The sequence below is a fragment of the Nerophis ophidion genome, linkage group LG08 (assembly GCF_033978795.1).
Source record: "Nerophis ophidion isolate RoL-2023_Sa linkage group LG08, RoL_Noph_v1.0, whole genome shotgun sequence".
Taxonomy (NCBI): Eukaryota; Metazoa; Chordata; class Actinopteri; order Syngnathiformes; family Syngnathidae; genus Nerophis; species Nerophis ophidion.
This window is the reverse complement of record NC_084618.1, coordinates 42079020-42091891: the sequence shown is the minus strand read 5'-3', so window position 1 is coordinate 42091891 and position 12872 is coordinate 42079020. Positions and strand designations below refer to the sequence as shown.

The window sequence follows — 12872 nt, the reverse complement described above, 5'->3', positions numbered from 1 at the left end:
CGCCTTACTTTTTCTGGCGATTTTGTGAGAAATTACGAAACTGGTCCTGACGGCTGCATATCTGGGTGTGGGAAATTTGGCAAAAAGTCCTTGTTGTGTTTGCAGTTTTACCATCAACGCATCAGCTTCCCTTGCGCGCGCTTCATCAGACAAATTCCGGTATTTTTCCTCGTGATTCGTCGTGTAGTGGCGATTCAAATTATATTCTTTAAACACAGCAACCCGTGTACCACAAATTAAACACATGGCTTTACCTTTCATCTCTGTAAAGAAATACTTGGCAGTCACTATCTTGTTGAAAATATGGCATTCGTCATCAACTTTTCTTTTTGTAGAGTGAGCTGACATCTCGGTGGTAACCGGACATCACGTGTCGCTGTGCACCTTCACTCACAGGTTGCACGCGGACATACGCCCATAAAAAACACTTTTCAAAATAAAAGCAGCACAGTTGTATTGCACGCACGATATATATGTTTTTTTTTAATTTATTTTGTAATTTGTGATTGTCACTGTTCACATTCCCTCCCAATCGCACACGAGTATACGTCCACACGGAAGTAATACAAATAACGCTTTTCAAAACAAAAGCAGCACCGTTGTATTGCACACTCGACATAGATACTTTTTAAAATGTGACCCGCAGCCCGTAGAATGGCCAGGTCTGCTATAGGCTCTCAATGAGTTGAGGACCAATTTGGTAGAGGATCAAATACTGATAGGAATGGGTACCGCGTTTGGCACTTTTATAAGTACTGACCAAATTCCATCCATACTACTGGGCATTGATTCACGTAAAATAAAACAGTATTATAGTTTGATACACTTTTTTTGGTTGCATAACTCAAACACTTGCCGGGCAAATAGGTGTCTGCTGCCTCTAAGTAATATTGCAATGTCCTATGCCAAAGAAAACAAGCATGCCTAGTAGAAAAAAGTGTTTAAAAGTAAGGCTCCATTTTTCAAAATGCTCTTTTCAAAACTGATGAATATGGCATGTACATGCTATTGATTAGTATCACTGATTTTGCGTAGCATTTTCAACACCTCCAAATCTGGAGCTGGTGTGCAGTCATGACAATAATTACAGGCAAAACCACCACAGGGCTCAACAAAAAGCAAGTGTGGCACATTTTGCCTATTGGCAAAGACTACTTCCTGGCTGAGGCATTCTACTATCGTTTATACACTACTGCCATCTAATGTCTTGGAATTGCAACTCAATGCAAAGTCTGCTACAGCATACAACACTTGAAAATGGGATTCAAAAGTGTAAGAAAACAATGTTTAACAACCGGACGACACAGTTTTCAGCTCAGTGTTCAATGTCCAATATATTAAAAAAAAAGACGTCTTTATTTTTGAACAAATGTCATGAACACACAGACAACAGTTTTTATGGAAAAATTTGCTTCACTGTACAAACTTTTTAATTTACGAAACCTGTTCAGGAACAAATTCAATTTGTAAATTCAGATTCCACCATGTGTGTGTGCGTGTGCGTGTAAGTGTGTTTGTGTGTGTGTTTGTGTACAAAAGATAATAAGTAATGTTCTTGTTATAATTTTTAGTTTGAAAAATGTAACCTTAAAGAAGTTGCAAATTGTAATTACAGACAACGAGATCATCAAGCTCAATAATTGTGTATAAATGCAAGTTATATGGATGTGTCCCCCATGTTTCCAGTGTCTAGAAAAAGACCTAATTGTCTCCCCATATCGATGAGTGGAGATTGATGGAAAGTTTAACTACTGGAACACCATTGTTACAGTCCATAGTGAAGACTGTTTTAACATCACTGTGGACTAACAGGTTGCTGACCAAGAAAAAAAATCCCCTGCTCCAAAATCGACATCAAGTTGGATTATAATTTGCAGCCGATTTGTCCGGGAGGATTCCGGCTTTCAGAAACCAGCCGGGGCCGTTATTCTCCGATATTTACCCGAATAATAACATTGTTGGCAAACCGTGACAACAATGCATTTAACGTCCTCTTAAACGTGTCGTCGCGCCCGCTTTTACACCTTGCTGTATGCGTGCCGACCGGTCACATGTAGCATGCGGCCCCTGTCAACGGACATGAGTGACTGCAAGGCATACTTGGTCAACAGCCATACAGGATACACAGAGGGTTGTGATATAAACAACTTTAACACTCTTACTAATATGCGCCACACTGTGAACCCACACCAAACAAAAATGACAAACACATGTTGGGAAAACATCCGCACTGTAACACAACATAAACTCAACAGACCAAATACCCAGAATCCCATGCCTAACTATTCCGGGCTACATTATACACCCCCACTACCACCAAACCCCGCCCACCTCAACCGACGCACGGAGAGGGCGGGGGTTTGGTGGTAACGGGGATGTATAATGTTGTTAGGGACGCATGGGATTCTGGGTATTTGTTCTGTTGTGTTTATGTTGTGTTACAGTGCGGATGTTCTCCCGAAATGTGTTTACCATTCTTGTTTGGTGTGGGTTCACAGTGTGGCGCATATTTGTAACAGTGTTAAAGTTGTTTATACAGCCACCCTCAGTGTGACCTGTATGGCTGTTGAACAAGTATGCCTTGCAGTCACTTACATATTTCTGTAGAATCCGCATTCAACATGTGACTGGGTTGGCAAGCTGTTGGTACGGATGTAGAGGGCGGTTAAGGCAGTGCCATCATGGCACGCCCTTATTATTGTTATTCGGGTGAAAACCAGCAGACTGTCGATAGGATAGTTGCTCTGAAATTCGGGAGTTTCCCGGAAAAATTGAGAGGGTTGGCAAGTGTGATGCTGTCAAGCGGCATTCATATAAAACTCGCGGGCCGCGCTAACATTAACTTTTCATATTAAGGTGCGGGCCGCGTGCCTGAGACCCCTGGTTTATACATAGCACAAAGCAAAAAAAAACTCTGTATGCAGTGTTATTTCATTTTAAAATACAAAACAATTTTGTGGCTCCCATTGTTTTCTGTATTTTGTGAAACGGGTCAAAATGGCTCTTTGAGTGGTAAAGGTTGCCGACCCCTGTTCTAACCCAAAAAATTGAACACTGTACCAACTGTTACGGTAGGTTAAACATCATGTCCTGAAGCTGAAGCTGTGAGGTAAACATTGGAATGGTCACCAGTCAATTACAGAACACATATGCACAAAGAACGATTCACACTCACACTTACACCTATGCACAATTCAGAGTCTATATTTAACATAATAGGCTGAAAGTCCTGGAGAAAACCAACACAAGTGTGTGAAGAACATGTTAACTGAGATTGAAACCCTCAATCTCCGTAATCTATTTATTCACCGTAAAGCTTGTGGATAACTGACCACCCCAAACTGAATTATGCCAAATACAGATATGAGTAGAGAGGAATTGGCTTGTCTTTCAAAGCTGCATCCACTAAGATTGCCATTACCTGTTAGAATTGTTTTTTAACATGTTTACATAATGATCGTTGTATTCTTACTCATGTGGGTTTCCTTTCCATGTTTGAGGTGCACATGATGTTCTTGTCTGAAATAAATAAATCATACAATACCATACCATCTCTGTATAGAATTTGTGTCTGCATTATGAATAAAACCAACTTCACTTTACTTGAATGGCTATTTAGGCACGAGTATTGCAAATAAAGGCTTTTCAACAATAAGTAATAGAGACTGTTAAATTGAACAAGTGGTTTAATGGTATTAAAATCATCTCTCTCTCACTCTCTCTCTCTCGCAGGTTCAGCTAATTCACTACAATCATGAACTGTATACAAATTATACTGAAGCTGCCAAAAGCCCAAATGGACTTGTCATTGTGTCAATATTCATGAAAGTGAGTATATCAGGTGAACGTTTGAACACGTCTACGTTGTTAATAAAACCATTTTTGTGGTTCTACTTCAATGTTCGTCAGTAGCAATAATATGTATGAAGCTAAAATGTTTGTCAATTAATAGCATGCATGATTGTAGACAGTTGTACCATGATCCGGAACATACCTAAAGTCTGGAACGTTTGGGACATTTTCCAATTCTTATTTATCGCTGCCACAATCTTAAATAGGAATTAGATTTCTCAAAATACCACACACAAGATATTAGGTTCTGTGAATCTTTGGGCACTACCCGATTGGATAAGATTGAATTCCTGTTGGTAGCGATTCGATTCAGAATCGATTCTCGATTCAAAATCAATACTTTTTTTAATAACGTTTGGTGCCAGTTCTATTGTTGCCTACATTTTTCCATACAATAGATAACAGCTCTTTTAATCTTAAAGATTACTTAGAAGAAAAACTGGTTTTGTTTGATAAAAGACTTCCCAAACATTTAATAAAGTCACATACAAATAAGGAGACAAGAGAAGTATTTGACACTTATTTTTTAAATATGTACAGCAGATATCTACACCAAACAATATGATTTGCGTAAGTGGCTGTACAGGACAAGTAAAGAAAAAAATAAAATAGATTTTTGATTATTTTGAATCTATTTAGAATCGTTACAAGTAAGATTCACAACTGATTATAAAAATCTATTTTTTTGATACCCCTAAAAACGACACAGTAAAACAATTAAACGTGTCAACAAAAAGAAACAAAATATCAAACTTTGATATGTATTGTTGTTTATTACTACGTTTTTGCTGATGTTGTCCGTGAATGTACAAATAGAGTCATATCAGATGTAGTTGACTTTAAATGCGCTTGTAAATAGGATATGGCCGCAAAATTGGTATTGGGAACTTTAATTTACATTGTGAATCCAGCCTAAGAAAGTTATTCGAAACAGCACTAAAAAGATTTTGAGTTTATTAATACACATTATTTTGGCAATTGAAGCATCACTACTGTCTTTTCTATATTAAATGTGTTTCAGAAAGAAAAACAGTGCCATCTGACCACTACTTTTGTTTTGTTTACCCAGATAGCTGAAGCATCGAACGCGTTCCTGAATCGATTGCTTAACAGAGAAACCATCACAAGAGTAACATATAAAAGTGAGTGGTTGTTGTTCTTTAAGACCATTTTTACATTTTAAATGGATTCAGTTGTTTCACATTTGTTTTACTAAATTTTTATATGTATCAATATTATAATAATTGAGAGTGGCTATTTACTATGTGCTCTATTCTACCATTTACACTTATGGGAACTGCACTTTTTATGGTATTTTGCCTATCGTTCACAATCATTATAAGAGACAAGAACACAAGTTGTTTTAATGATTTTCAAGATGATACAAAACGCTTGAAAGATGTGGCTAATGAGAGACACTGTTGTAGCCTTCGAAGTCTCCAAAGGAACTTTAAATCCTTTCATCAACGTTTTATATGCACACTGCAAATATATATATATATATATATATATATATATATATATATATATATGTATGTATATATATATATATATATATATGCATATAAAATGTTGTAACAGGCACATTCATAACAATATGTAATATGTTTTATATACACACTCAAAGTATATATATATATATATATATATATATATAATGTAGTAACAGACACTTCCTTAACAATATGTAACATGTTTTATATACACACTGCAATTATATATACAATGTAGTAACAGACACCTTCATAACAATATGTAGTATGTACAATATACACATTGCAAGTGTATATATGTATGTAATGTAGTAACAAACACCTTCATAACAAGATGTAATATGCACAATATACACATTGCATGTATATATATAATGTAGTAACAGTTACGTATGTTTTTTAATCGCATTAATCAAGTTTTTAATCTCTAATGTTACTGTCTGTGTATGCCTGCGAGTTGTCTCGCCCTCTTCTTTTGCTTCACTGAGGGCAACTACAGTGCCGCCGAAAAGGAGTACTTAATCTGCCACAAGAGTGATGCTTGCGGCTTTAAATAGTGGGGATATGATAAAATTATATCCAACAAATAGTGCAAAGCATTCATAATGAACTTTAAGACGTATTGTGAGTGTGTTCATAGTTTGTATAAGTTTGAATTTCCTCTTGTTTTAGCGCAGAGGAGACAAGGCTTTCTTTTCTATTACATGGGCTATGGAGAAATGGCGTCACTCCTATATTGAAGTGACTTCATAGCATTATAATACAGCTGTCAATCAATATAGTGACGTCGAGCTACTTTGAAAATGTATTAAGCTAAGATACAAGTTACTCGCCTTTAAATGTTGCTAAGCTGCAGGGGAAGTTATCCCCGGAGAAGTGTAGCAATCTACACTACAAGCTACAGGGCAAAAGTAGATTGCTACGTCAAAGCCACATTTAACGGCATTTCTATCAGTGTGATATCAATTATACAACATACAATCTGAGAGTGTACAAATGGACCCAATAAGGGTCCATTACTATTAACTATCTGTTATTTCGCTGCGGACACTCTACAAATACCTCTGGGGGAAAAAACACTCAACTATATGTATTTGTTTAGTTTACCTTTTCTTTGGCCCACCCCTGTAATGTTGTACATTTTCTCTGCCTACAATAAAAAAACAGCATCTATCCATCTCTTGACCAAAACTATGACTTGTGTGTTGTTTGGGAACAGTTGGTAATGGTTATGTGCAGTACAACTTTTCATCAACTCAAAAGTAGTTAAGCTACAAGAAAAGCTACTTGTTAAAAAGAAGTAGCTAACCTAACGCCAAGCTACTGGGGAATGTAGTTAAGTTATGTAGCTTGTTACTGCACATCACTGGTGATGTATTACTTGCACAATGATGTGTGCATTATACATACATTCAGAGCACACTTACAGAAAGGAGAGTGTTTTAATCGACCCTGTGTGGCGCATGGAAGCGTGGCGGAAGTGAAGTAAGTAAGTAAATAACTTCATGTTCTGTCATTAAATAAGGATTGAAGTCTTAAATTTCATTTTCATTTTCATTTCCAACACTGTCAAAATACTAATCATATACTCACATACTCGGAATTTAAAATGTGCGATCCTCCATATTTGTGGATTTCTTGTAAAAAATGTTTTTATTTTTTCTATTTGTGAGAAGTTTTTTTGGTCAGAAAAGCCATTTGATTCACCGTAGTGATGAAGCAAGAAGGTGCTCGGAATAATTTTGGTTTTACAATTTTTACATGCGCCCCTTTACGCACAGTTCACAATCTCAGTATATGGAGGTACGGCCCTGACCGTGTTTTGTTTCTGTAAAAATAAACAGTGTGGTTTATTACAGAAATGTTTGCATAATCTCAGACTGCTTGCTGAGAGGACCACGGCCTGTCTAGCTGCCTGGCTGCTACAACTGCTAGCCCTTTGAAGGGAGATATAGGCAGAGCAATAGAAGATGGATGCACAGTTGTCGCGGTATATCAAGGTTACAGTAAAGGCTTAACCATGACTCTGATTCCATCTATCTATCGCTTGTCAGAATCAGAATAAGAATCAGAAAGACTTTAATAATCCCAGAGGGGAAATTACAATTTTCAGCACAATCCCATTAAAGATCAGACAAACATTACAGGGAGACAGAACAGGATCGCTGACGGGCCTGCCAACTTCCGGCGCCCCTTACAAAAAAGGTGAGATACAGGTAAACGATGTGGGGGAGGGGGAAAAATGGTCTAAACCTGAGCCCCTGTAGAGGGGGTCCAGACTGAGGCCAAGGGAAAAAAAAACTCATACCCATAGCGCACATCCCTCTTACGTGTCTAACCATTTTACAATTTAAAATGTGTGTGAATCATATGACATGGTTGAGATGTTTGCTATAATCATGGGATGTAACCCCTATAAATAACACAAATCTATTGTTGTTCAAATGGCCTTTGTGATGTTTTCCATGTTAAACTAATCTGAAAGTTAATTTTCTTGTGCTTAACCATTGACCAAACTGTTTTTTATCTTCTGACTCCTTAATTTGATGCAGATGATGCATACCTTCTGACAGGCCTGAACATCGACGACATCTATCCAGAGACAAGTAGTTTTATCACTTATGATGGATCGATGACCATCCCGCCATGCTTTGAGACTGCCACATGGATTCTGATGAACAAACCAGTTTACGTCACACGCATGCAGGTGAGCCTGCATAGTCTTTCGAGATTAGAAATACTCATATTGGCACATTGCTGATTAAATCATTACTCTGCAGACCAGATCAGGATTATTGAATCCTAATGAGCCTGACAGACATTTCCACTTCTTCTTCTCAGATGCACTCTTTGCGTCTTCTGAGCCAAAACCAGCCATCTCAGATCTTTTTGAGTATGAGTGACAACATCCGTCCAATTCAGCCTCTCATCAACCGCTGCATCCGCACCAATATCAACTTCAGCATGCAGGGCAAAGACTGCCCCAACAACAGGGTTCATAAACTTCAGTACAGAGGTAAAGTGTAGACCTGTTTTAATTAGAAGGAGCCCTATGTAGGAATCTGGCCAGAAATGGTACTGTAATCACGGTCAAAATGTTGTGGTCCCCTCGCCCTCTCCCTGACTCTATCTGAGGTTGCCAGATATGCAGCCGAATCCAGCTTGATCTACTGGGCTACTCCTGGGTTGCCTCTTACTAGGGGTTGAGGTGCTGGGACCATAATAGCTGAATAGACAAGCGTTTTTGTCTGTAACAAATCTCTAACTAACCCATTTTACAAAGAAATTCGGCTATTTTCAGGAAGAAGTACATCATGAATGCGTACAATATCACAGCAAATGGCAATCATGTGGTTATTGTCAGTACTATCAGAAAACAAAGACTAAAACAAACTACAACCAATGTTAGCAATGGTTACACTGGTGAAAATTAGAGGATGCTTAGCAGTCTATTATATGCACAAAACTAAAGAGGAGACATTTTACCAAGGTAGGCCTACAGTATAGACTCCTGTTTCAAGCGTTTCAGATTGCTATATAAATTGCTACATGTAGTCCACAATATGCAAACACAAATGAGCAATTCTTTTATCACGTGATTTGGTTGTCTCCATACGTTTTACATTACCATGACAGCCGTGCTAATGTTGGAACCCACAGCATATCAGCATATTGACAGCGAACTAGGCACTGGCACTCCCCATAGCCACGCAGGTTTTTTTTTGTCGCAAATATATTTTGCCCTGTCAGTTCAATTACACATCGACATACAGGCTAACGGGCATATATTTTCCATTCTTAGCTCATATGTCGATTTGTATGCTCGCATTGACAGGGCTAGCATTCATTGCACGACAAACTAGCTTTATTAGACAAGATCATAGACTCTATTTGACAATATGGTTTATATACGAAATGGCCTTTTCTATTCATTATAAGTAATAAGAAAACGTAAACGCCTTACTTACCTATCAAGGAGGATGAAAATATCTTGTCCGCCTTCAATCGTCTTCATCTTTTGAATACATCCCTGATACAAATGTTCCTGGCTTTGTCATGAATAAGTTGAGAATCGTAACGAGACCCTGTAGATTTACTAAGGTCCGACATGTTTGGTAACTTTACCAGCGGCAGCAGCTAGACAAAGATGGCGGTGCGTAACTGGCAACCCAGATGTGACACAGTCACAGACTTTCTAATTGGTCAAACGGTGGAGGAGGGGGTATCGAAATTAAAACAGTAACAATATTTCGGGGCTGTATGTCTAATTTTGAAATGAGCATATCCCGGCTGAACTACTGTTATCAGTTATGGAGGTATTCGAAAAGAACATGATTTATTAATGCCTTCTGACATATCAGGGCTATTTAATTATGACTTGACATGAAGTTCTTACGTATGGCTCCTTTAAAGGGATTGTAATCCTTAATGGGAATTTCAATTTACTCTACAGTGGGGAAAATGATGTTTGATCGCCTGATAATGTTTTCAAGTTTACTGTCACAAAGATATGAACAATACATTTTTTCCATGGTAGGTATATTTTACCGAAGAGACAACATGTGCAAAAAATTTAAGAATTCATTAACTGTAGGTAATTTTTGGTTCAGCTTTATTTAAGTATGCAAAGGAACGGCTTGCAGGTAAAGAGCAGTTCAAAAAACTTGTCCCTTCGTGAACGTAACAGCTGCAGTTAATGAAACACCCAAAAAAGTCCCTTTAGAAAAGTTAGCTCATTTGTTGTCTTAAGGCCCGGCCCGATATTCGATAAGTCAACTAACTGGCCGATAAATGAAAATGAAGGCAGTAATTTTTCCAGTGTCGATACGCAGTTCGAGAGCATTCACTTTTTGCATCGCTTTCAGCAACTGCGTGTGGTTGTGCCATAGGGGAATCAAACGAAGGCCGTGAACCCCTTTGTCATTCATGAAGTGTCTTTGTGCGGACAGGCGGCTTCGGTAGCATCACACCATTCAACAAGTGACCAGCACAGTAACAAAATTAGAGCAAAATGATTGCAAAATTAAATACCACTGCACAAGTGTGGGAATAATTTAGTTTAGTTTAGTTTTAAACCTTTGGAGCAAGATGAGATATCAATACCGAGGAGCATGCTTGCCAAGTTTGCGGGTAAAGGATGCCAACAGAAATAATCAAACGGGACAAACTTGCATGCCCACTTGTAAAGCACGCACCCGACTCACTATTATGAACTGTTAAAAGACGTGCATCATGAAGATGCAAAGCCTGTGTCCCGGCATTCCACACTCACTGAGATATTTGTCAAACAAGGTCGGCGCAAACAAAGAAGTGCAAAATAGTGTGAGCTCACAGAAAATGTGGTTCACTATGTTTCCAAAGACATGTTGCACTTTAATACTGTTATAAAGTAGCATTTTAAAAAACGCTGCAAACGTTTGACAGATATTTGTCATGTTGTCATGTTATGTCGGTGTTCCTCACTTGGAATCTGCCATACTTAGTTTTTTTGCATATGACTGTTAATACATCTGCTTATACTTTAAGGTTGTTGCTCTTCACTTTTTGTTTAAAAAGGGCCTAACTTCATTGTCAGTTATGTAATGTACAACCCTACCTCTGCCTACATGTTCAATATCGAAGCGCAACTTTGTTTGTCAATACTTAAGTGAGGCATTTTTTTTTTTTTGCTTGTGTATATTTGTGTATATAAAAGAAATACACGTTTATTGCATTGGAAAAGGTTGACTTGCATCATTATTATGTATTATCATTACATCAGTGATTAGTTTGGTCTAAAAATACTATTGACAATAATATAGTTTATCTGCAATAATTTGTAAACATGTCATCATGCAAAATATATTATTGGCCCAGGCCTCGTAGTCAATTTTATAGACGTGCACAGGACAGGAATAAAAAGATCAGTAAAAAACAGACCAACATTATTTATAAATTCTGGAAATACAAGATTACTTATCCTTGCCTTGGAGCTCCATGCAGGTTTGAATCTTGTTGGGTAAGGATGATTGTGAGAAAGATGACAGACCAGTCCAGAATTGCAAGAGAGAACTGGTTATTGAGGTCAAGGAAGATATGCCCACAGTCAGCCATAAAGGCTTCAGCAACACACTTTCCTGTAATGGATTGAGATCCATCTGCTCAAGAAGACACAAATACAGTGCTGTATGATATTTGACAATGAACACCTGAATGACTCAGATAAGGCCTGGCTGAATTTAATGTGATCACATTAATCAAAATTGAGCTCTTTCGCATTAAGTGGACTTGACGTGTTTGGATGCAGAGAAATTGTGAGCCCAAAAATTCATACTGTCAATCAATCAAGCTTTTTTGCAGACTCCAACGTCCAAGTAGACATACAATCACATACAGTACATAAAACAAACAAAATACAGTATAAAATGCATTATCACATAATATTGAAAACAGTGCTTGTGCGTATTCAGTAAAAGGCATCTAATAAATAAATAAAAGCAGCAATAGAAAAAAAAAATATATATATATATATATATATATATATATATATATATATATATACTTTTAAAAAAATCATCGACACGTTCTATAAAAGGCACAAATACCAGTGTTTCTTTATATACGATTGGTACCTTACAAAACTACACCTATCTGTATAACAAGATCATTATTGGACCCCTGCAGTCTATATGTAAACTTAAACATCAGTTTTGTCAGGGTGGCATGGAAGGTGTTTATCCCTAAATCACTAAAAAGCCTACTGGCACTACTACCCCTGGGCTTTCCAAGCAGGATTCTGAGACAATCATTATATGCAACCTCGAGTTTGCGGATGCTCTCTTTTTTGAACCTCACCCAGAGGGGTGCTGTGCACATAGGGGTGCAGTAAGCTCTATACAAGTACACCTTTGCTTCATTAGAAGAGTACTGAAAATTTATCATCAGCATATTGGCTTGCACATACAAGCATTCTTCTCTGTCTATGCATGTCAGCATCATCCTCCATCTTGTCATTGATGATGTGGCCTAAGTATTTGACATTGTTGCACACAGACAGTGTTTGACCAGACATGTAGAAACCTGGGAAATTAAGATGTCGATCCTCCTTCGTCCTACATATCCTTTCTATACTCTTTGTGGCATTACACTTGATGTCAAAGTTGACTCCATAGTCTTTGCATATGTTAAGAAGCTGTTGGAACCCTGCACTACTGGGAGATAAAATGGCCAAATCATCAGCGTACATAATAAAATAGAATAGAATGCCTTTTATTGTCACTATACACATAATTCAAAGCGCTTTAGAGAAAATTTAAATAAGGCAAAAATAAAAATATAAAATCATACCTCAAATTTGTGAAGAAGACTCTGAGGCACTTGCACTCCTCCACTTGGGGAAAGATCTCCTTCCCAACAGGAAAATGGCCCCCCACCCTTTCCGGGCGAGAACCATGGACTCAGACTTGGAAGTGCTGATTCTCATCCCAGTCGCTTCACACTCGGCCGCAAACCAATCCAGTGAGAGCTGAAGATCCTGGCCAGATGAAA

General features: G+C 37.8%; 1 protein-coding gene across 1 annotated transcript in view; it reads left to right on the top strand.

The window, feature by feature from the left end:
• ca10a (carbonic anhydrase Xa) overlaps window positions 1-12872 on the top strand; it is an 88594-nt gene that overhangs the window by 63263 nt on the left and 12459 nt on the right. The window contains exons 5-8 of the mRNA XM_061908605.1: window positions 3733-3828; window positions 4922-4994; window positions 7898-8052; window positions 8187-8361. Of these exons, the coding sequence (XP_061764589.1) occupies window positions 3733-3828; window positions 4922-4994; window positions 7898-8052; window positions 8187-8361 (499 nt within the window). The remainder of the gene's footprint in view (window positions 1-3732; window positions 3829-4921; window positions 4995-7897; window positions 8053-8186; window positions 8362-12872) is intronic.